The sequence below is a fragment of the Sycon ciliatum genome, chromosome 11 (assembly GCF_964019385.1).
Source record: "Sycon ciliatum chromosome 11, ocSycCili1.1, whole genome shotgun sequence".
Taxonomy (NCBI): domain Eukaryota; kingdom Metazoa; phylum Porifera; class Calcarea; order Leucosolenida; family Sycettidae; genus Sycon; species Sycon ciliatum.
In genome coordinates, this window is record NC_088653.1 from 6,916,159 (window position 1) to 6,941,586 (window position 25,428).

Here is a 25,428-nt window from a genome sequence, read left to right on the forward strand (position 1 = left end):
GTTGTCCTCCTTGCTAGTCGTGAATAAACTCTGTCTGACACCACATACCGGAAGTACAGCATACGGTTCATCTGACCGGAATACCGGAAGTACAGCATACGGTTCATCTGACCGGAATACCGGAAGTAGAGCATACGGTTCATCTGACCGGAATACCGGAAGTAGAGCATACGGTTCATCTGCCCGGAATACCCGTAGTACAGCATACGGTTCATCTGACCGGAATACCGGAAGTACAGCATACGGTTCATCTGACCGGAATACCGGAAGTACAGCATACGGATCATCTGACCGGAATACCGGAAGTACAGCATGCGGTTCATCTGACCGGAATACCGGAAGTACAGCATACGGTTCATCTGACCGGAATACCGGAAGTACAGCATACGGTTCATCTGACCGGAATACCGGAAGTACAGCATACGGTTCATCTGACCGGAATATCAGAAGGTAAGAGTGTTGCACGCAGATACTGCACAAATCATGATCATGACAACATCTGAATCAGTGCATGTACATGTACATTTCACTTTGTTCTGTTCTTTTTTCAGAATACATGCATGTTTATTGTATTGATATTCTCTTCGACAGGTTTCTTTCAAGACTGATATGAGCTTAATTTTAACACTTGCTGCACACAAGCATCATCCCAGTAGTGTTGGATTTCTACGTTGACTATATCACCATCACCATTGTGCTCTTTGCCGACCATACTTGCCCGTGTTTGAGTTGCTGTTCTTAAAAAAACCTTTTGCGCATGTCAGAGTGTGTTCCATGTCGGCTGTAGTCCCTTGGCTTTACACAATCCAAATCATGCAGGTTGAACAGGCTTAGAAGAGTGTGACAGCTACAGCTGACTTTAGACAACCACTAGTCAGACACATAGCTATGTTTTGCAAAGTGTAGAATGTATGTTTCATGTTTTAGGTATCGATGTGCATATGCAATGTAGTTGTACTGCAGGGCTTGACCGACTCGCACGTACAGTCGTTTTGTTAATTGATCGGGTGTACAAGCGAGACTACCCCCTCCCCCGTCAAACCCAGGGCATCACCTCCATAGATCTACTGCAGACACATGGGTAGTGCAAGCATTGTCAGCTATGGTCACCAGGGCACAGGCACAGTCAATTGCTTTAAAAAATAAACCGTTTCGGCATGTCCAAAGCATTCACGTTCACACACCTTGCTCATAACACCCTGCCCACTGTTATCACACTGCTAGCTCTAGCCTATAGCCTCCTGCCTCCAACATCCACACACATTGCTCATACCACCCTGCCCACACAAGCCACACATTCTGCGCTAACACTGCACTGCCAGCCCATGCCTCCATCAACCACACACACTGTGCACACAGCTTCCTGCCTAAGATAACACCGCTAGTCCCCACAGAAATCGCCAAAGACTTGATTAGCGCTATGGGCAAGACTGGGGCCGTAAGCTGAAAGGTTTTTAACCCGTAGAAATACCTGTGGGTACTGGAGTACAGCGTTCAGTCAGTGTTTACCAGGATCAAGTGAAGAGTTGCAGTTAGAACATGGCCGTTGGCTGCCACTCTCGCACCCAAACGAAGAATGTGGTTTAGAATCATCAACGGCAATCTAGTGTCCCATACCTGACGTCCAGCCGATCTGTTCCATTCCGTCAATATTAGACATGGAGAGGAAGCTGACGCTAATTTACAGTCCTTGTCAGGTTAGTAACCATGGTAACCATTACCAGGAAACACATCCAACCATGGACTTGTTGTCAATTCACACACCAGACAATCAGAGATACCCGTTTATGAGAGTTGGTAAAGTATATATTATCTCACGACGAGGACAGAATTATTCGACATCAACATTAGGGAGTGGATTCGGCTTCTGACTAGATTATCGAAGTTTGGTTATCTTAGAGTGAACTAGAATAGAATGTACGGTACAATGCATGAGCGCGCCCATTTAGCTGGGCGCGTATATTATGTGTATAGCCCGACTATGTACACTATAAAGGGATGTAATTAGATCAAATGTACGGTGGGTTTTATGTGCAGGGGCAGAAGGGGGGAAAACGGGCTACAAATGTGTACGGTATTAATTATAACATGCAGGGGCAGCGGGGAAATGGGTCAAATATGGTTATAAGTGTGTACGTACGAACTACTGCATGCAAGGCTAGGGATAGGGGTAGGGGATAATGGGTCAAATATGGTTATGAAGTGTGTACAAACTAATGCATGCAGGGCCAGGGGTAGGGGGTAATGGAATGCGTATGAACTACTGCATGCAGGGGTAGGGGGTAATGGAATGTGTACGAATTACTGCATGCAGGGCTAGGGGTAGGGGGTAATGGAGTGCGTATGAACTACAGCATGCAGGGGTAGGGGTAGGGGGTAGTGGAGTGCGTATGAATTACTGCATGCAAGGGTAGGGGTAGGGGGTAATGGAATGTGTACGAATTACTGCATGCAGGGCTAGGGGTAATGGAATCATGCCGGGGTCGGGATCCAAATATGGGTGTGCGTATAACATTACCTCCCCCCGTGGGGAACAAAAATCGTGTCCCCACGATCTAGGAACGAAAAATTGATAATACTACAAATGAGGCATGCTTTTTAACGAGCACACATATACGGACATGTAAACCACTACGCACATACGAGTCTGACATGCACGCATTCCGCAGACACCCGCATGTACAAACAGAACACGTGTAAGGCAAGTGAATGACAGAAAGAGATGTAGAGAGAAGATCAGGAGTCGCACAACTCAGAACGAACACAAAACAAAACACAACCACAAGCACCCAACAAGAATGCAAAAGCTGTTGGGGGAACTCAACAGCGAGGACGAACACTCAGCTGGAGGCGTGGAAACAAAGGGGCCAAAGGTGAGAGAAGGAAGCTAGGGGAGTGATGATTCCTCTCACTTGGGAAGGGGCTAAACTCCACAGCGAGGACGAACACTCAGCTGGAGATGAAAAGCAAAGGGGCTTAATTAAATGATTGTGGGAAGGGTAAATAGAGGGAACTTTGGAAGTTGGGAAATCGCAAAGTCTGAATGAAAAAAAAATATAAACCGTGACAGTTGGAATTGATAGGGTCAGTTGGCGTGAAAATATTTAGAGGGGGAAAGAGGGAAAAGGGCGTGGAGGATTCAAAACAACTCGACACGGATGGAAAGGAGGAAGGGGCGTCGAGGATTCAAAACATCTCGACACAAATGGGAAGGGGCGTGGAGGATTTCTAAAGCAGCTCAACACGGATGGAAAGGGGGAAAGGGCGTCGAGGATGCAAAACCTCTCGACATAGCAAACGTGTATGAAGAACAAATATTACCACACAGGGAAAATAGGAGGGGAAACACAGTCAAGGGTTGTACTCTTCATCGGACCAGTCGGCCTCTGAAACCAGTTCTGAATCCTGGTTAAAGCGATCGAACCGGCCAGACGGGTTCGACGGTGGCGGTGGTGGTGGAGGTGTGGTCGGTGGGGGTGTGGTCGGTGGGGGTGGTATCGCCCGGGGTCGGGCCCGCTGTTGAAGGCGAGCTGCGGCCCGTCGCCGAGACCTGGCGATGAAAGCGGGGGTGCGACAACGGCGGGTTTGGCGTGTACGGCGGCGTCGCTCAATTGTCCGTCGAGCATCCTCCGGTGGCATTAGTGGGCGTGGTGGTGTTGTGTGATGGGAAGGGTGTGGTGGTAGTAGTTGATGTTGTATTTGTTGTTGAAGGTGTTGCTGGTAGTGATGTCGGTGGTGATGCGATGAAGGAGGGGGTTGGTCGAGTTGCAGGGTGATGGTCCTGCACACCACGCGCAACCGAAACCAACAGAGAGAAAAACAAACACGCCACACCGGACACCACAGCAGACACACCAACATCCACAGGTCAAACTCGACAGCGAGGACGAACGCTCGGCTGGAGATTAAAACTTAAGATGACGGAGGGGACTTCGACAGCGAGGACGAACACTCGGCTGGAGATTACTTAAAAAAAAAAAAAAAAAAAAAAATGACTGAGGGAAACTGCGACAGTGAGGACGAACACTCAGCTGGAGGTCTCAGAATAAGGGTGTGAACGACGAGGGCAGGCGGGGAATGGTGACTCCCGCCATTATGGGAGCTGGAGGTGGGTTAACCGGGGCGTCCACAGGGGGAAGGTTTACGGGTCCAAAAATACGCTTTAATCTATTCCTGTGGACGGTCATAACGGTGGTGCGGCGGGCTGAATGGACACCAAGCCGCTTAATGGTATAAACCAGGGGGGAATGAACTACAGAAACTTGCCATGGACCATCCCAATACCGGAACAACTTAGGACTGTCACCAGCCTGGGGGTGCCGGTAAAGCCAAACAAACTGTCCTACTTTCAAGGTATCGGCATTGGCCTTCAGATCATAGTTGGTCTTAGCACGGCGGTGGCCAACATCCAAATGTTCTCTGACTAACCTATAGGCCGCCTCTAAACGTTCCCTCAAACGGATAACATAGGAGGTGGGGCTGAAAGTGACAGGTGTAGGGTCTGGGGTGGGGCATAACAAATCTAGGGGCAGGCGGGCCTCCCTTCCGAACAGTAAGAAGAATGGGGTATAGTGAGTGGAATTATGCACACTCGTATTGTAGGCCAGTTGTGCCAGCGGCAACCGTTCATCCCAAGAATCACAATCAGCTGAATCAATGAAAGCTCGGAGCATGACTTGAATCGTGCGGTTAGCGCGTTCAATCATGCCATCACACATTGGGTGGTACGGGGTTGTCCGAGTCTTTTTCACATCAAACCGTTTGCACAATTCTAGAAACAGCTGTGAGCAAAATTGTGATCCTTGGTCGGAATGGATTTTCTCAGGAGCACCGAAACGTACAAAAATTCGCTCAACTAAGGCCACGGCAACGGTTTGGGCAGTAATATTGGGTAATGGAATGATCTCAAGCCATTTGGTAAAGTAATCCCCAATGACGAGAATATACTTATTATTATTGGAAGTGGAAGGTAAGGGTCCATAATGTCCAGTGCAATGGTTTCGAACGGCTCGCCAGCTTTTACGTGAGACATGCCCGCTCGAGGCAGTGGCCGAGGGTTCTTACACACTGCACAGACATTACAGTTGCGGCAATACAAAGCCACACTAGTTGACATATTGGGCCAGTAGCACGTTAAACGTAAGCGGGCTAGGGTCCTATCGACTCCAAAATGACCAGAGGAGGGGTGGTCATGGGCTAAGGCAAGTACCCGGTCACGTAAGGAGGTAGGGACAACCAGTTGTTTGTAAGACTCCCTATCCAGAGTTGCATCAATAGTACGGTAAAGAATATTATTGGAAATAGTAAGTTTGCTTTGTTGGGTTAACAAAGTACGGACAGTATTTGAATCCCCCTGGAGAATAACTGCACAAGGTTCATCATTTTCGGTACTTCGGGCATCTTGTAAGCGTTTGACGACTACACTGATGTCGGGGTCATCTGCTACGGCTTTCTGCCAGAGATCGGAGTCACTGTCATCTAGATCTACAGTTACGGCACGCACGTGGGCATCCGAAAGAACCTCATCGGCCGTGGATAAAATCGCACCTGCCGGTTGATCGAAGTCTATTCGGGAAAGAGCATCAGCGTTTGCGTGCCGGGCACCAGGGCGGTGTTCAATTTGAAAATCATACTCTGCCAAATGCTCATTCCATCGCGCTACTTGACCTTCGGGAGATGTAAAAGTTTTAAGCCAGGTTAAAGCAGAGTGGTCTGTACGCAACAGAAAGTGGCTGCTCAGAAGGTAAGTACGGAAATGGTGGGTGGCCCAGACAATTGCTAACAATTCCCGGCGGGTAACAGAGTAGTTGCACTCCGTCTTGGAAAGAGACCTACTAGCAAATGCAATGGGGCGTTCCAAACCAGCACTGTCAATTTGTGAAAGGACAGCACCGAGGCCAAAATTGGAAGCATCAGTGTCCAGAATGAAAGGTTGAGTAAAATTGGGAAATGCCAATACAGGTGCTTGAATAACGTTCTGTCTCAACGCCTCAAAAGCCTCCTGTCGTTCGGTATTCCACACGAACTTAGCACTTTTCTTGGTCAATGCAACAAGTGGGGAAGCTTTTTCAGCATAGTTCTCAATGAAACGGCGGTAATAGCCAGTGAAGCCAAGAAAAACACGAATGCCTTTAACTGTGGTGGGGGGGCTTCCAAGAAACAACAGGGGCAAACTTCTCAGGGTTAGCAGCAATGCCCTGTGATGAGACTAGAAAACCAAGGTAGGGTACGGTCTGTCTCAAAAGCTTGCATTTACGGGGCTTCAACTTCAACCCAGCTCGACGTAAAGCGGACAAGACTTTACGGAGACGGTCAAGGTGTTCGTCAAAGGTACTAGAAAAAATGATGACATCGTCTAGATAAATCAGACAGGCGTCAAATGTCAAGCCGCGGAGGGTTGCATTCATGAGTCGCTGAAAAGTGGCAGGAGCATTGGTCAGGCCAAAGGGCATTCGCGTGAATTGGAATAAGCCATCGGGTGTGCTGAAAGCAGTCTTCTCTTTAGAATCTTCGGCCATTGGCACTTGCCAATACCCAGCTTGGAGATCTAAAGTACTGAAAAAGTGGGCACCCCAAAGATGATCTAGGGTATCATCTATCCTTGGGAGAGGATGGGCATCCTTCAGTGTCACTGCATTCAGCTTCCGATAGTCTACGCAAAATCGGGTAGAACCATCAGACTTGGCTACTAAAACCACTGGACTAGACCAAGGGGAGGCACTGGGCTCTACTACATCATTATCTAACATGTCTTGCACGTGTTTCCGTACTTCATTTGCCTTGGTAGGGGCCAAACGCCTCGGGGCTTGATTGATGGTGTAACAGTTTTCCCCTGTTCTCTATAACTTTACACTCCCTCGCACCTCATGCGTCTTACGCCTGTCTATTAGCACCTTCATTGGCGCCATTGCCACATGTATACTATCACATTTTGCATATAACTGGTCGAGGCACGCTCAACCAGGCCTCTTACTTTTCAAGTTTGATTAAACCTGTTACACTGGTAGCAGAGGATGGTTACTACTCTGCTTTTGGCAGGTGTTCTGGTCGCTCTGCTTACGCTCCTCGTACTCGTCGTTCGGCTGATAAACGATATCAAGACCGCTCAGCGCGTTAGCCAAGGAAACCGAACGATACATCCGAACTCGGAACCGTGGGAGCCAACACCCCGCCTTACGAAAGAGCCGCCTGTGTTTGGAGGAGATTCCGCTACATTCAAAGAATGGACGTTTGCAATGGACATGGCCCTACGGTCGTTGGCACTCCCAAATGCGGCACAGAGGGTCGACTACGCGGCAGGATTTTTGACTGGAAACGCTCGTCTTTGGTTGATAGCGGCATTGGAAGCTAACCAAGTGTTTTCCGACTGGCCTGCTCTGAAAGCGGCACTTGGCGATGTGTACGGACCACGGCACAACGAGGAAACATCGCGTATGGGACTAATTTCCGCAGCGCAGCGCGGGTCGCTGGACGCATACATTGCTGCTTTCACTCGCCTCAGCCTGCAAGTGCCGGAAATCGACCACCACACCAGAGCGCTGCTGTTCGTCAGGGGTCTAGTGCCGCACATCCAGCGACAGGTCATGCGTGAGCATCCACGTACCCTGGAGCAAGCTGTCATGGCAGCAAACACCGTGGAGCAGTCGTCAGGGCCACCGGCGTCGGGGCCACCAGCCAGTAGAGAGTCGCGTTCCGTGCCCAGCTTCCGTGGTCAGGGCCTCCGCAAGCTGACGGACCAAGAGCGTGTCCAACTGCGAGCAATGGGACACTGCTTTGCTTGCAGGAAGCCAGGCCACCTCGCTAAAGACTGTACTGAGGGTGGACAGCGCTACCCAAACGCTGGTCGCCAGTAAGAAAGGGGGTGCGCTTACTGGCGACGACCCAAGCACCCACGCCGGTACCAGTCGCTAACCGGTTCGGAGCTCTGGAGGTTGAAGACGTTGCTCTCCAGGAACCTACGGAGCCGGAGACACCCATAGCTGTAGGAAATTGTCCCGTTGCAGAAAGGTGTCATGTCAGCAACGTCAGCGTCGGCAATGAACCTGAACACGACCTACTGCGCATACAGGGAAAGATCGGCGGTCGCCGTGCAGTGATGCTGATAGATTCCGGTTCGACGCATGACTTCATTGCAGACAGTTTTGTTCGAAAGCATCATCTTGACACGGATGCAAGCTCAGCAGTGCTGAGCGTAACATTGGCGGACGGCTCGACCAGCGAGGTCCCGCAGATTTCCACACGCACGCTAAGGGTGACAGTCGGGGGCTTCAGTGAGGAACAGCACTTTACTGTGTATCCCCTGACTCGCTACGACGCTATTCTTGGCAAGCCGTGGCTTACAAGGAACAACCCCAGCATCAACTTCCGTACGAACGAAGTTCAGTTGGACGGTGAGCCCTTTGTTGCCAAATTGCCTTCAGCTAACCCGCCGACAGCCGACCGGCCATCTGTGGAAAGCATGTTTATCAGTGGCCGACAAGCTCGTCATGCCCTGAGGAGTGGAGCCGAGGGGTTTCTTGCATGGGTCACTGCTGCAAACGAGGAGAATCGTTCCGGGCCACAACTCCAGGAATCAGAGCAACAAGACATCCAGAACCTGCTCAAGAGGTACCAGGATTTATTTCCAGACGAGCTGCCGAATGAGCTTCCACCGAAGAGACCAGTCGACCATGAAATCCAGATAGAAGATGGAGCCAGACCACCGTCTCGACCCGCCTACCGCCTGCCGAAACCAGAGATGGACGAGCTCCAGTCACAGCTGTCAGAATTACTTGAGAAGGGATTCATTGAGCCAAGTAAGTCGCCATACGGTGCACCTGTGTTTTTTGTGAAAAAGTCGGATGGTACTCTGAGAATGGTGTGCGATTGGCGAGAATTGAATAGAATTACGATCAAAAACAAAGCTTGTCTTCCTAATATTGATGACTTATTCGACACGATCCAGGGCAGTGCATATTTCTCCAAGTTGGACTTGCGGTCGGGGTACAATCAAATCAGAATTCAAGACTCGGATGTTTCTAAGACGGCTATTAATACGCCGTTCGGCCACTTCCAATTTAGAGTCATGGGATTCGGGCTGACTAATGCCCCGGCCACCTTTCAGTCACTCATGAACTCTATTCTGCAACCGCATCTCCGAAAATTCGTTGTAGTATTCTTGGATGACATTCTAGTTTTCAGCAAGACCTGGGAAGATCATCAGCATCATCTTCAAACAGTTCTAGAAACACTTAGAAATAGTGAGCTGTATTGTAAACAGTCTAAATGCGAATTCGGCGTGAGAGAAGTTCTCTTCTTGGGGCATAAAATCAACGGCACATCAATTTCCCCTGATCCCAAGAAGATAAGTGCTGTGGAAACATGGCCAACTCCGTCGTCAGTAACTGATGTGAGGAAGTTTCTTGGCTTTGCTAACTATTTCCGAAGGTTCATAGATCGACACTCGACCATCTCTCGTCCATTAGAAGAAATCACCGGAAAAAATTCACGCTTTGAATGGAGCGCTGCTAGACAGAAGGCATTCGAGTCTCTAAAATCAGCATTACTCGAGGCGCCAGTGTTGCAACTGGCCGATGTTGAGAAAAACTTCACGGTAGAAACTGACGCAAGTGACTTTGCCGTGGCGGGTGTGCTCCTGCAGCAGGGAGAAGATATGGATTTGCATCCCGTAGCCTATTGTAGTCGGAAACTGTCAGCTGCAGAACGCAACTATACTGCGGCCGAGAGGGAAACGTTGGCTGTGGTATTTGCATTAAAGTGCTGGAGAATCTATCTATTCCGCCACTTTGACCTGATGACTGATAATATGGGTGTTGTCTATTTACGAACCAAACCGACTCTCACCAAGCGTGAGGCAAGATGGGTAGAGTTTTTAGCTGACTATGACTTTACGGTCTTTCACAAACCAGGAAAGAAAAACATTGCCGACCCGCTTTCACGCCGTCCAGATCTGTTCAGTGATTCTGAAATAGGCGGGTCATCCTATCCTCCTAACATTCAGTTGAATGCCATAGAGCATACCCTAGAGATTAATCCAGACTTAGCGCAGTTAATTGTCAGCGGTTACAAGTGCGACAAGGATCTTGCTCCCATTATCAGGAGACTGAAAAATTCAAGCTATGACAATCTGCACGACCGTTACCTTCTAAATGAAACACCCGGTTATCTTTATCTCAGATCTTCACCACAGAACAGGTTATGCATTCCAAAGAGTAGCAAACTCCGACTCGCCCTGCTTCAAGAATACCATGACTGTGTGACTGCGGGGCATCCCGGTCGAGATCGCACCTATTTCAGACTCGCTAGATATTTCTATTGGCCCAGAATGGGACTGGATGTAAAGGCGTTTGTCAAGTCATGTGACGTCTGCCAACGAGTTAAAGGCGGCCAGCTAAAAACTGGTCTCTTGCAGAATTTACCAGTGCCCAGTCAGCCGTGGGCGGATATCTCGATGGATTTTATCATGGGTTTGCCTAGGACCGATACAGGTCATGATGCTATATATGTATTTGTAGACCGCTTGACAAAGTGTGTACATTTAGCACCTACTTCCTCTACTATTGACGCTAAAGGAAGTGCTGATCTGTATATTCAACATGTATTTCGACTTCATGGTTTGAGTTCTAGTATTGTATGTGATCGTGATCCAAGATTTACGGCAGCATTTTTTCAGGAATTGTTTGATCGCTTAGGAACGAAACTAGCATTTAGTACTGCCAATCACCCTCAGACAGATGGCCTAACTGAACGAGTAAACAGAATAGTAGAGGATGTGCTGAGGGCTTTTTTCAGGAATTGTTTGATCGCTTAGGAACGAAACTAGCATTTAGTACTGCCAATCACCCTCAGACAGATGGCCTAACTGAACGAGTAAACAGAATAGTAGAGGATGTGCTGAGGGCTTTTGTAAATCATAAACAAGATAACTGGGATATGCTCCTACCTCTCTGTGAGTTTTCTATCAACAGCGCTACTCAATCATCTACAGGAAACACACCGTTCTTCTTAAATTACGGTCTAAATCCCAGAGCGCCACCCGACTTCCTCAACCCTATTCAGGGAGGCAGAGATTCAGCTGATTGGTTGCAAGCAAGACAAGACGCGGTCAAGATCTCACAAGATGCGCTAGTGGCAGCTCAAGCTCGCCAGGCCTTCTATGCAGATCGGACAAGGGTCGAGGGAAAGCTGAAGGTGGGAGATTTGGTAATGGTCTACCGGGATTTCCTCCTGACTCCTGAAGCTCGGGACCGACCATCCCATAAATTACGCCCCAAGTGGTTTGGCCCCTTTCCTATAACCCATGTGGTCGGCCCGAATGCCTACAAGCTCAAGTTGCCTCATACCAGCCGCTGTCACCCGGTATTTAATGTGTCGGCACTCCGTGCCTACGAGAAGAACGCTATTCCTAATAGGAGACAGCCTACGCCTCCGCCTATCACGGACCTTGATGGTCATGCCCGCTATGTGGTGGAGAACATTCTCAGTCACCGCCGCCGGCAGAATCAGCTTCAGTACCTAGTCAAGTGGCAAGGCTACTCTGATGCCACTTGGGAGCCTGAACATTATTTGTTGGATGAATCTGGTAATGACATTGTTCCACTTCAGAAGTACAAAACCTTGGCTTCTGCCCGCTGAGTTTTGCAGTTGAACTTCTAGTTTCACCTTACACATTTGTTGAGCTTATTACACTTTATTTGCATGGAGTTTCAGTCGTCTTATTGTGTTACTTCAGTGCGAAGCCTTTTTTCGTCTCGCACGTGTTTGCGCTTATTGTACTCTATTCCACTTGAGCATTTGGGTTATAAGCTCCTTCCTCTCCATAGGAGGGGGATGATGTAACAGTTTTCCCCTGTTCTCTATAACTTTACACTCCCTCGCACCTCATGCGTCTTACGCCTGTCTATTAGCACCTTCATTGGCGCCATTGCCACATGTATACTATCACATTTTGCATATAACTGGTCGAGGCACGCTCAACCAGGCCTCTTACTTTTCAAGTTTGATTAAACCTGTTACAGATGGGACGGGAATCACCAACATCAATCGTGTGAGCTGTTGCAGTAGTGCAACCAATCTCAGAGTCGTTTTGGGCAATGACATCCGCAAACTCGTTCAAGACATGTTTTAGTTGGGTCAACTGGTGCTCAGAGGCGGAGCAGCCAGAAAAATCAAATAATGTTGAAACGTCTACCGATTGTTGTGGGGAAGTATGTACGTTATTACAAAAATGGTGTTCCGGTGGACGAGGGCTCTGGAAGAAGTCATCCCCAGTACTATCCCCAGTAGCAATCGGAGTGGCAGGGTGGTAATTAACAAATTCTGGGGGTCTTGTACCGTGGAAATGGACTCCAGAGTTACTAATTACACTATCCGGGGTCTCATTACGGGGAGAAAATGTTCTCTCTTCGGAGGATACAGTGGCAGATGTTGATGGGTTTGCCGCTCCTTCCACAGGGGAACCTGTGGGCGAAAAATCGTCCAACTCAGCGAATGAAAAAGATTCCATTCCATGCCAAGTGGCGATGGGATGATGCTCACGCAAAACTATCGGGGAATCTGACGGATTTAGTAAACGAACAGGAACTTCGCCGGCAACACTCGACTTGACCAAGGTAGAACCTACTAGTACAGAACTGCAATTAGGGGAGGGCATTCTCTCAACCAAGCCAGTCGAGTAAGAACATGCAATTCTGCCTATGGCAATTACTTCTGAACGAGCTGGGATGCTCACAAGCTCATTCAAAATTACATCGCTACCTTGAACTGGAGACTGTGGCTCCACAGTTCTGCGGGGGAAATGCACCAGCTCATGCAAAGTGTCAGCAGTGTCCTGAACTGGAGACCGCGGCTCTACAGTTCTACGGGGGATGTACGGTACTAGAGGAGTCGAACTTCCACTCCAGCTCAACGTACAATTACTCATGTTCAAAATTATGCCATATTTAACTAGTACGTCTGCACCTAATAAGAAGTCTTCATGCAAATGAGGGACTACAATGGCTGAAAATTCCAAGGGGGTGCTGGTCTGGTCTAGCTGCAATGAAAAGGTAACGGCTCCCGAAAATTCCATGGGGCGGCCCTCTGCAGAATATAGACGCCTTACACCTAATAACTCTTCAACACTGTGGTAATCCGGAAAAACATCAGACTGCTTAAGGACACTTTCGCTAACTAGGGAAACAGCGGCACCCGTATCAATTAGAATACGGCGTATGTGAACAGGGGTAATTGAATTATCAGCTGTATTGGAGAACTCAAAAGTACCGGATACGTAAAATCCGTTAGAACGTGCAGAAACATTAGGGATGGTCAAGTCGAGGTATTCCTCATCGTCAGATAAGTCATCGTGAAAACCAACTTTTTCAGCAGGTAACACGGGCGTGGTATCAAAATTGCTTTCCATCATTACTTGGACCGGAGACCAGAAAGGCAAAACAGGCGTTTCGTCTAAATTCTCGGCCATGAATAATTGAACAGCGGAGTCGAGCGGCAAAACGGGTGTTACATCCGTATTTTCATCCATCAACATCTGTAGGGCATTAAGACTATTCTGGGGGGTGTTGTAAACAGGACGTGGAGGCACAACTGGAAGAAGGGGTTCATCCTCATCTTCTTCAACATTATGCAAAAGGGGAACATGGGCCTCCAAGTCATCATCACAACACTCTAAATACTTAGAATAAAGGGCTTCCCGCGGAGATTCATCCACAAGCACCTCATAACCAACAGGTGAGTCCTCGTCATACCCAGAATGAAAATCAGCATCACTCAAGGGCACAGCGGACTGCAACAAACCATCAGCCTTACTTTGAAAATTATTGGAACAATTAGAATCCTTATCAGATGGGAAAACTGACAAGCTTTCATTACTAGAATACTTATGTGTAGCGGAGTCATCGGCAGGAACTTCAAATGGAGTAGAATAATCACAGTTACGGACAAGCTTTGAAGAGTCTGCCTCAGTAACTAGTTTAAATGGCTATTATAGAAGCGGGTGGGGTGGGAAGATGGGCCAGGAGGACGAGAACCATTCCTGTTGTCCCTAAACTCAACTCGACTGTTATGTGGACGGGGACCATGACGAGGAGGACCATACCCGGAACCTTGTTTATTTCGGGGTGGAGGGGGACCATAAGCCATCCCTGGATCAGGACGAGCAGCATAGGATGCATCATGATCAAAATTACGGGAAGGACCATGTGGTATAGGGTGATCGTGATAACCCGACTCAAAAGAAGGTGGGCCCTGGACTGAGCCACGGGATGGGCCTGTGCCATAAGAGCGGGCAGAATTAGAGGTAGGTTCATTATGGGAAGAATCGTACTGGGGTTTACGGCCTTTATGGGGATCACCATTAAAAGTACTAACAGGGGCAGACAGGCGAGTCTCGAGTTTCTCTACTGCCAAACAGAGACGGGTGAGCGTATCAGGTTCATTATTGTACTGCTGTGCACGGGAGTTACTATTATTACCTTTAGAACCAGACCCAGGGGGACGCTCATCTCGTACAGAAGACACAGCTGCACTGTACGGATCATTACCATGATTACGCTCATGTCTGGCAGAGGCATCAGCAAATGAATGTGCTTCCAAATACAGAGCCCTACGCAGTGCATCCTGCATGGTTTCAGGTTGGCTATCCCTAACCCTTGCACGCAATGACTCGCCCAAAGCCTGAATGAAAGATTCCATGGCATAATCATCCCTCTCTAGTACTCCTGCTCTGGGATAAGCCCGGGCTGTCAACAAACGAATGTCGTCGGCTAAAGTCGACAACGATTCCCCATGTTGGCGGCGTTTCGTACGTAGCTGGGTTCTACGGACGTACTGGGCTTCGGCTGGCATGTATCGCTCAGTAAGGATTTTGCGAAGGGTGTCATACTGCCCACATTCTACCACTGTTAAACTTAGCAGGAAACGTGCAGCACTGTCACGAAGTGACCTCTTTAACAATACAAGTTTACAGTGAAGTTTGCGTGCAGCATCTTCATCCTTCGCCTCCAGAGCAGTCAGAAAGGGGTTATGAGTAACGGGAGTCCCAACATCTGAACCACGACCAAGGGGACCCGGACACTGATAGTCTTTAGTGGGGAGGGAGGCATCTGGCTTACTACTACTGGCACTAGACTTGGACTTTGTATCATTAGCATAATGAATCTTTGGTGTTGGAATATCGTCAGGTGCGTAAGGACCGTCCGAACAAGCTTCAGAGTACCGAGTATAAAATGTAGCCTCTTTAGGTGGGGCCGGAGTAGACGTAACAGGAGATGGTGTAACCGTATAGTGTGAACCAGATGCTTCCCCTCGGGTTCTTATGGGGGCTGGACGGACAGGCCGAGCCAGAACGGTAGTATCATCCCAACCATTGGCATCACAAGCATTATCGAAATCTAATAAGAATGCTTCGAAATCCTCGTTCTCTTTGCCTGAGAATGGACGGGGCATTATCCAAGAAGATTGACTTGACATATTGAAGTTTTTTTTTTTTTTTTTTTTTTTTTCAAGATCAAATATGGAAGACCGAACAGGTTCGTACTAAGTATGCTACACTAGACAGTAAGGCTGATAAGTCTGATGCACCCGAAACACCACAAAAGGACACCAATTAACACAAAAGGAAAACGAACAAGAACACAACGGTAGGCAGAAGCACTTATGACTAATATGATACACAAGCTTATCGAAGTTACTCACGCGGGGAAGTGAAAGGCACCGGGAATATTCATTAGAGCAGTCGGTAGAGCGGAGGGAGTGGGTAATTGGAACCAAAGTTGGGCGCCAATGTTGTCAATTCACACACCAGACAATCAGAGATACCCGTTTATGAGAGTTGGTAAAGTATATATTATCTCACGACGAGGACAGAATTATTCGACATCAACATTAGGGAGTGGATTCGGCTTCTGACTAGATTATCGAAGTTTGGTTATCTTAGAGTGAACTAGAATAGAATGTACGGTACAATGCATGAGCGCGCCCATTTAGCTGGGCGCGTATATTATGTGTATAGCCCGACTATGTACACTATAAAGGGATGTAATTAGATCAAATGTACGGTGGGTTTTATGTGCAGGGGCAGAAGGGGGGAAAACGGGCTACAAATGTGTACGGTATTAATTATAACATGCAGGGGCAGCGGGGAAATGGGTCAAATATGGTTATAAGTGTGTACGTACGAACTACTGCATGCAAGGCTAGGGATAGGGGTAGGGGATAATGGGTCAAATATGGTTATGAAGTGTGTACAAACTAATGCATGCAGGGCCAGGGGTAGGGGGTAATGGAATGCGTATGAACTACTGCATGCAGGGGTAGGGGGTAATGGAATGTGTACGAATTACTGCATGCAGGGCTAGGGGTAGGGGGTAATGGAGTGCGTATGAACTACAGCATGCAGGGGTAGGGGTAGGGGGTAGTGGAGTGCGTATGAATTACTGCATGCAAGGGTAGGGGTAGGGGGTAATGGAATGTGTACGAATTACTGCATGCAGGGCTAGGGGTAATGGAATCATGCCGGGGTCGGGATCCAAATATGGGTGTGCGTATAACAGACTGGGACATGTGGTTGGCGAGTACTGACGTGTGAAACCCGCAAGTGCACGGGTTAGGAGATGAGTTGATAACTGATTTATTTGCTCGGACTGAAAGAGAATTTATACGATAAGTGAACGTGGCAGTGCAACATCGTACGGAGCACGCGCACTTCATTGTTTTGGGAGAGCAATATGCAGCAGTTGGGAAAAAAGTGAGCTCTGGCATGGCTGTGTAAACGTAGAGGGTCTGAGGCTACAAACTGTGCATGTGGCAGAACTTGCCGTACAGAGTTCACAGTACAAGATTTACCGTATAGACTAAGAGAAAGCTACAGATTGCTGCAGTGCCGAAACATGATAAAGTCTTTAGATCTAAAACATGTAAAATAGCAAAATTAAACTAAGGCTGTGTTTACATGAGAAATTTCAACCCGGGTCGAGTTCAGCCCGGGTTGAAAGTCTGTACGATAGACAAAAGAGGTGAGCGTTTACATGAAGACAGTTGACCCGGGTCAAATACTGATATTTTTTATGCCGCCAAAAGTCCACTTCTACAGTCCTGTATGGTCACGTGAATCCGTTCGCGCGAAATTTGCATCTGCAGTGCCGTTCAAACCTGGCGCGAGATACGCACAGAAGTACGTTTGTACGATTTTCTTGACCCGGGTTGATTTCAACCCTCCCCTTGGGGGGAGGGTTGAAATCAACCCGGGGCGAAATTTCAACCAGGGTCAAGCGCAATGCGTCATGTAAACGCGCCATTCACTTTGTGCACATGGCGGGTTGAAATCTGACCCGGGTCGAACTCAACCCGGGTTGAAACACTTCATGTAAACACAGCCTAACTCGCTTCGCGACACGAACTGGTGGGGTGTCAGGAGTTTGTAACGCTCAAGGTGATTCATGAGTTGACGATTAATAACTCTCTCCATGATCTTAGAGATTATGCTCAGCAGTGAAACTGGGCGATAATTCTTCAAGGCGGATCGCGAAGATCGCTTGTGGATTGGAACCACGGTGGCAGTCTTCCACATTTGTGGCTGGACTCCGTGCTGGAAGCAAAGGGCAAAGAGCTGACACAGTGGCTTGGCAAGTTCTCTGGCGCATTCCTTCAAGACACGAGCGGAAACACCGTCGGGTCCAGTCGCCTTTGAGGCATCCAGGCGAGCTAAAAGCCGGTGGACTGCATCGGGGCGAAAGTGGACTGTCGTTAGTGCAGGTGCACCAGCGAATGCGGTGTCCGGTAAATCCATCGAAGTAAGGTCGCGGCCTGGTACACTGCATTTCTTCGAAAAGAACCGTGCGAAAGCCTGCGATTTCTCAAAGCTTGTGGCCCTCTCGCAACCTTCACTATCAACAAGCAGGGGAATGTCAGTGTTCCGACCCCCGCCACAAGCGCACTTTAGCTTCGTCCACCATTCCTTCTCCTTCAGGGACCCATTCGCCAAGCTATGTCCGAGGCTGTTCTCTTTGGAAACTCTAGATCTAGCGAGGACAGCGATAGCATTGTTTACAGAACGGGTAAACTCATGTTTCAGAGCAAAGTCGTGAGGGTGTTTCCTCCAAGTGCGCCAGCGTTTGTCCTTATCCTTCATTGCGGCTGCACACTCAGGTGTCCACCATTTCGGATCCGTTAACTTCACTGTCAGTGTCTTGGACGGAACGAACCGGGAAACGGCTTTCGTGATTGTGTCAGTAACCTGATGACACGCAGTTTCTGGGTTGGCAGTAATGACGGTTGACCAATCAACCTGGCGGAAAAAGGATCGGAGGCGGTTCCAGTCTGACTTTTCATAGCGCCAGACAGTTCGTTGCACCGCCGGTTCATGGGAGGGAAGAACACCTGTGAAGTCCGAAAGAATTACAGTGTCGTCAGATCGACCAATACGGGGCATTATCTGCGTGGTCACTGGAGAGTTCAACGTGGACATCACCATGTCGAGTGTGTTATCCCCGCGAGTAGGACACTGAACATGCTGCGTAAGAAAGTGGGCTGTGCATGTGTCTTCGAGGGCTTCCCCCGCAGGTGTGATCTTCGACCTATGGAGCCAATTGCGGTCATGCACATTGAAATCACCGCCAAGTATGAGGTTGGCACCAAGTGCACGAGCAGAGGGAAGGATGTCGTCAAGATGGTTAATGAGCATAAGGTCACTGGGCCCCGTCGAACCTGGCCTGTTAGCAGCGCCCAACACTATCTTTTGTCCTGGGGACAATTGAATGGATAGCAAAATGAGTTCGTGCTGTGGAGAATATAACTCATCAATTACCATGGCTGGGAGTGGAGATCTGATCCATACGGCCACTCCGCCACCGCGTGCTGTTCGATCCAGCCGGAAGGTGGTGTAGCCAGGGAATGTGGAGTCAGATGGTGGAACAGTGTCAGGGGCAAACTTTGTTTCCGTCACTACTGCTATGTCGGGATTATGCTGGCGCAGTGTGTGCTGGAACTCAGGTAGCTTGTTACCTAAGCTAAATGCATTGGTGCAAAGTAGTCTGAGTGAACATTTAACAGTATTGTGATGAATGGCAGAACTAGGCATGGGTGCAAAAATGAAAGGTAAAATAATGTGTATCAAAGCGGAAAGTTTCTGAAGTGACTTACTGCAGGACTTGTTGGCCACTCTCAGGAGATTTTCGTTTCCGTTTTTTATTTTGCTTGGATCCAGTGGTGGTGGCACTCTGGTCCCGGTCAGGTGGGACGCTATGGCGTGAACGCTTGGATCGGTTGACTTCCCACCCGCCAGAATCAGGATCATCGTCGCTGTGGCCTCCCAGCTGTGGGCCTAGGGCTGTACATTCATCGCTGTCTGCTTTCTTGGCCTCTCTGTCGGAGTCGCAGGGCAAGTTAGACGGCTGCTGGTTCTCTGGCTTGGATAAGCTTTCATTGTCGACCAATGATTCAGTATCAGCAGGAAAAGGCAACTCTTCCGACTCAGAGGAGCTGGAGTCGCTCTTGTCAGCTGCTGGGAGACCAATCTGCTTGGACATGTATGTTGGGCTTTGTGATTGGGCTTTACTTTGCTGGGCTGTCTGGGCTGGGTTTGCGACCACATCAGATAGGAGTCGACGTGTGCGTTCAGTGTCTGTACATGTAGGTGTCGTTCAGTGATGTGACTACTGCTGTGTACTACCCGTAATGGCAGTGGTACTGCGGGCCTCAGGGCAGTCCTTGGCGAGGTGCTCTGGCTTGCTGCAAATTCGACACGTGGGCTTTTGGCCACTACAGTATACGCGGAAAGTGCCTTTCCCGTCTCTGGATTTCACGTACGAAGGTACGGCTTTATTCGACCCCAGTACGAAGGTTGCAAAACGGACTCCGGTTGAAATGACAATGTTCTCCCGTACCTTAAGTTTACCGTGGCGATGGCGCCCTGCACGGTACCGTATGGAGCAAGTGCGGCTGTAAAGCCTAGTTCACATTCGACGGGGCGCGACGGGACGCGACGTAAGGATCGACGGGAAGCGACGGGACGGTCGGACGGCGTCCAATGTGAACACCAGGAACGGGAACGCAACCGTACTACCGTACAGATCGGGAAGCGACGGGAAGAGTTGGATCGATCCAACTTTTCATACCGTAGACGGGCGTAGACGGGGACGCAAGCGTACAAAACGGCTGCAATTCGAGTGTGAACAGGAGACGGCGTCGTGCGCCGACTACTCCCTTTTCGTACTTGGAAATTTTTAGCATTTCGAACACTGCGCTTCCCATGATAACTCACAGAATGGCTAGCACGACTTGAGTTGAACTTTAGCAACATAAGATCTCATTACAGATGGAGCGGACTCGCTCCCTTCTATTTACAAGATCTCATAACAAGATCTTATAAGATCTCATGTCACTTATTGTATTTAGGGATAGTTCAGAAGCGTGACAGACGAACTATTCTATCTTTTCCTGGGGCTATTATATGAATGCCACAACTTTCATGGCTAATTTTTTGGTCTTCATGAAAAACTGGTATTGTGAACTTGATTCCGCTTCTTTCAAGGAGAAATAATTGAAAAGAAGTCCCGAAAAACGAGAAATTAGGTCCGAAAGTCACCCCGTCACGGACCGTGCCTTAGGGGTCTTCCACACTACGCCTAAAGTGGCTTTGCCTTGAAGGCATAAAGTGGCGTATAAAGTGAAGCTGCATTCACACCTACAAGTGTCGATCACGGGACTTTGCTTTGAAGGTTAGACTGTGAGGCTTTCCTGTGCTTGATCTACATGATATGTAAAAGCCTCTCCACCACCGCCATTGCTACATTGGAGCAACGGCGGTTGTGGAGAGGCTCTTTGTTGGTTCAAATCCTCGAATATCACCCATTTTCGCGTGCCAAATCTTGAAATTTGACCACGCTGTGTAGGCGCTAGGCGGATTCCAGATCATAGGTCAAATATTCGTCAACCTCGCCAACAGGCACTCCGGTGGCAGTTTTCTTTGTGTATGTCTCGTACAGTCCTTTCGCCTTCGTTTTCATGTTGTCGATTTTGGAATGGACGATCGACGCAGTATAGGTTGCCTCCTCCCGGAGCTGTTCAGCAAACAAATTCAGCGTGATGGCGATCTCCTCCGCGTAGCTCTTGCGAACTGTACCGCCCGGAGGTCGCCTCAAATGCCCGTTCCAAAGCTCGATCAGCTTGCCCTCAAGCTCCTGGCTAAACATGACCCTAGGCATTGTTGACAGCTCACAACTGAAAGATACGACATGAAACAAATTCGGAAAAAATCGAAAGGCTGAAGAAAAGTCAGAAAAGTGTCCTGAAAAGGTAAAAAGTTGCCTTGAAAGAGGGTGCTGGTGTTGCTTTGTAGACAACAAGCACTTTTCACTTTCGCGCGTTTCTCAAAGTGATCGCCATAGCAACTTTCCTGAAAAAATAGCTTTTAGACAGGATTTGGTGTAGTGTGGAATCGCCCTTATGACTCGCGCAGTTCGACGTTGAACGTCGCAACGACTGCTGAATGTCGTGTCGTACGAATCGCACAGGATTTTACAGCTCGCCCCAGCCCTCCCGACAAGCCCTTACGTCCTGTACCGTCGGCGTTGCGTCGAATGTGAACTAGGCTTAATGGCGCCATCCGGCATCCACACAGGAACATCGTGAATGTGCAACTGAACATGAGTGTTTTCTGTCAAGGATTTTGGAAGAATATGTTGTCCATTTATATGAAATCCGTTCTTCACGACTAACTGGGCAAGCTGGATATCTGCGAACGTTAATCTGCATTGGTCTACCGAACTGACCTGGATAGATAGGATGAGCTCGGCTCCAATAGCGTGTTGTTCGAGGCAGCTCACGTACTCAGCGAGTTTCACATTCTTTGGAGCTGGAAATATCAGAGTTCGGGCTATCATGTCTCTGGCGCTTACTTTCCGCCATGGGTCGACTTCAGCTGGTTCCCGAGAGACATCAGTGGCCTCCATGATCCCGGAACGGGCATAATTATGTGGGGCTAAAATGCCCAACCACGAGATTTTTCAGAGCTAAAAAAGCTTTACCAAACGTCACTGAACAAAAAAAGTGGGGAAGTTAAGGCAAAAATTAAAATTTCACCAGTTGTAGTCTTCGGGGTGCTGAGTCGAATGGTCTTGGTCCGAGAAAGCTGAGACGCTCCCTTCCTACTTGAATCCCAATCGAACTCGCGCACTTCCACCGAAACTGGGTGACTGCGCCCTACTAGATGGGGATTTGTATTCAAAATGTCACTAAAAGCGCCGTTTCGTTCTTATAAAAGCACGGATGACCGGTTTTGGTCCGAAGAGGTTGCGATGCAGCGTTCCTCCTTTATTCCCAATCGAACATGGTTGAACAAGTGGTCACATGCTCCTGGGTGCCCAAATCACCTGGTCACCACGCCAGCAGGCGACAACTTTCACACCAAGGTTCAACTCGAGTTCAACTCGAGTGACAGGACTGCACCCAAAAAAGGTCAAACAGGCTAGTAAGTTGTACCCTGCAGGCACGGTGACCAGCTGACTGGTGTACGCAGGCGCACCTGACCACTTGTTCAACCATGTTCGATTGGGAATAAAGGAGGAAAGCTGCATCGCAGCCAACACCAGTCGACTCAGCGTCCAAAAGACTACAACATATCGGCCAATCGTACTTATCATAGTTCGAAGTAGAACAAAGAGAATGGATATTAATTTTTGCCTTAACTTCCCCTTTAACTGGCTTGTATAAATTTACCTGACCACATCGCTACAATCATAACGTTTTTATGTAGCGATAGTTATGTAGCGTTAGTGCTAAAGGTGTTACGTGTCTACACAATCACAAAATCATGCGCCGGTACAATCCATAGTGCTCAAATGCCCGGAATCCGTGGAGCGTAGTACGCAAGAGGTACACAAAAGGAGTAAAATAGGGCTGTTTTGTTGTTACCCAGAGTTTCATGGCAAACACCAATCACCATCAGACAACATCTCATGATCATGATTGTAGCCGATTTTTGCCCAAAACCTGGGATTTCCCCATATTATCCACTATGAAACTCGTTATACCGCTCAAACCTTACATGATGCTCGTTTAGTTCCTTTCTAATGCTCTGATGCTCGGATAGTCGTATAATGCCGAATATAATGTAGTAGTAGTAGTAGTATTTACTATTTGACTAGGGGAGTCCCAACAGGCATGGCCTTGTTACAGGGAACCCTAGGTGAATCTTTGTGAGGTGAGCAAAAGTACCAGCAGATTGTGCCTGACGACAGTTTGGAGGAAGAGTGTTCCACCGAACTGCCGCCAGAAAAGAAACTGAGCGCAGTCCATACCCAATATGTACAGTAGGTAATACTAAGGCAGCTGTATCCTGGCCACGAGTACGAGCATTTGTGTGCGGGCCAACTGAACGCAGGAGAAACAGTGACTGAAGGAGGGGGCTAGTAATTGATGACAAGCAGCGATAGACCAAAACGTATAGTTTCAAATTAACTCGTTGCTCAAACGAATACAGATGACACCGTTGTAAAACTAATGCAGTTGGGGTCATTCTATCTAAACCAAATGCCTTCTTCATCGCAATATGGCTGACCGTCACAAGCCTGTTATATAGGGTAGTTTTCAAACAGTGCACATACGCATTACTTGCATATTCTAGAGTAGACTGTATAATTGACAAGAAGAAAGTTCTCCGAGCTGTAGCTGATAAATTGCGACGGCCATGAGCAAAACAGGCTAGTTTAGCGAAGACCACTGAACACACCTTTTCTACTTGTGGGCGGAACGTTAGATGCTCATCGATTAGTATACCGAGGTATTTCACAGTAGAGACAGGGGAAATGACAATACCTTTACAGGCCAGGTACAGGGCTGGGCTCAGTGCAGGCAGGGCAGGACGCCGTATCAACATGAACTGTGTTTTAGTGGGGTTGAGCAGAAGGCCTTTCTCATCAAGGTATTGCTCTAGCAACCGCATACTATCCTGCAAGCGTAGCATAATTGTAGCCACATCAGAGCCGAATACGTAGAACGCAATATCATCAGCGTACAGCTGCACGACACTCTGGTGAAATATATCGGGTACCCGGCGAATGTAGACGCAGAAAAGCAAAGGCCCAAGAACAGACCCCTGGGGGAACCCTCTTGTACAGGGTTTGGTGTCACCCTTCTCACCATTGACAGTAACCTGCTGGCTGCGGTTCGTGAGATTGTCGGAGAACCACTTGAGGACAGTGCCGCCTAAGCCAGTGGTGGCTAGCTCTCCCAGCAGACCTGTGTGCTGCACACGGTCATAAATATAATGCTGGCATTATCCGCTGGACCCTAGTGGTGTGAGAGCAATAGCAGCGGCAGCCTGCTGGTAAAGATTGCTTGAAGCGAAGAGCTGCAGGTTCCGCTACGGATGAACCGGAACAAAAGAATAAACAGTTTCAAATTGTCGCGCACCGAAAATTATGATAAAGGCTGTAAAGGCTAAGACTGTGAGAATCACTGGTGAACTTATCAAAACCCAATATTACTCTGAGGAATCTATTGAACAAACGGACATACTTATCATAGTTCGAAGTAGAACAAAGAGAATGGATATAAGCGTTGCTTGCATACTCAAAGGTTGACTGAACAAAGAGAGTGGATATAGGCGATGCTTGCATACTCCAAGGTTGACTAATATTATTTCTTATTATTATTATTTTTGGAAGTGAAGTGAACTTATGCAGCGAAGAGACCGTAGTTGGAGAGTTTGAAGTGAGGTACCCTGTATTGATTTCTAATCGTTCGAAAATGCACTCGAAGCTTACCAGGAAGTCTTCTACCTCATTCGGGGGCATGTGCCAGGCAATAAACCGGTCCGCATCGTGCTGCTCATGTTGCAGATTTCGCAATATGCATTGAAGTTGTATTTCTCGCCAGCCGAGCGCAGCGAGATAGGCGAGAAATGATTTCTCGCGAAACATTTTCAGCTGCAAATATGGCATCTGGTGTGTTCTTTATGTCGCTTATTTTCCTGACTTCTTCAGCAGTTTTGAGTCTCACCAGTGTCCCTGCCCTCCCACCCTTCATTTCTGTGCATATTATCATTGCTGGCTTTTTTATCACGTTTTGCCGTGATGTGCTTGCCATGCCTACATTATGCCTAATCGCCATTGGGGATATACACCCGTTTTTTTCCCTCACAACTGCGCACGTCTGCGCGAGGTCTATTTTCCAAGCTGGCTCGGTCCAGGAAAACTAATCTGACGGTCCCAAGGGGGTTCTGCATCATGGCCTATTTCTGCTATCCACTGGTGCGCCTATTCTATCTGAGACACTCTGTTCTCAGTCCTTGCTTCCATACCTCACTCCTTATCCGGTTTACATCTGGCTGCGGCCAACTACCCTTAACTTTGTGTGTTGTCGCTATTGAAGTCTTTGTCTCTGTGTGTGCCAGTATATGTGGAGCGAGAAGCGAGCAGGTGCAAGGACGGT

General features: G+C 48.4%; 1 protein-coding gene across 1 annotated transcript; it reads right to left on the bottom strand.

The window, feature by feature from the left end:
- Positions 1-3,351: 3,351 nt before the first annotated feature.
- LOC135827038 (lateral signaling target protein 2 homolog) lies at positions 3,352-19,523 on the bottom strand. Its single transcript, XM_065339560.1, has 2 exons — positions 19,138-19,523; positions 3,352-3,781 (listed from the first exon to the last, which is right to left on the bottom strand). The coding sequence occupies exons 1-2, from the start codon at positions 19,521-19,523 to the stop codon at positions 3,352-3,354; spliced, it is 816 nt and encodes a 271-aa protein (XP_065195632.1).
- Positions 19,524-25,428: the final 5,905 nt, after the last annotated feature.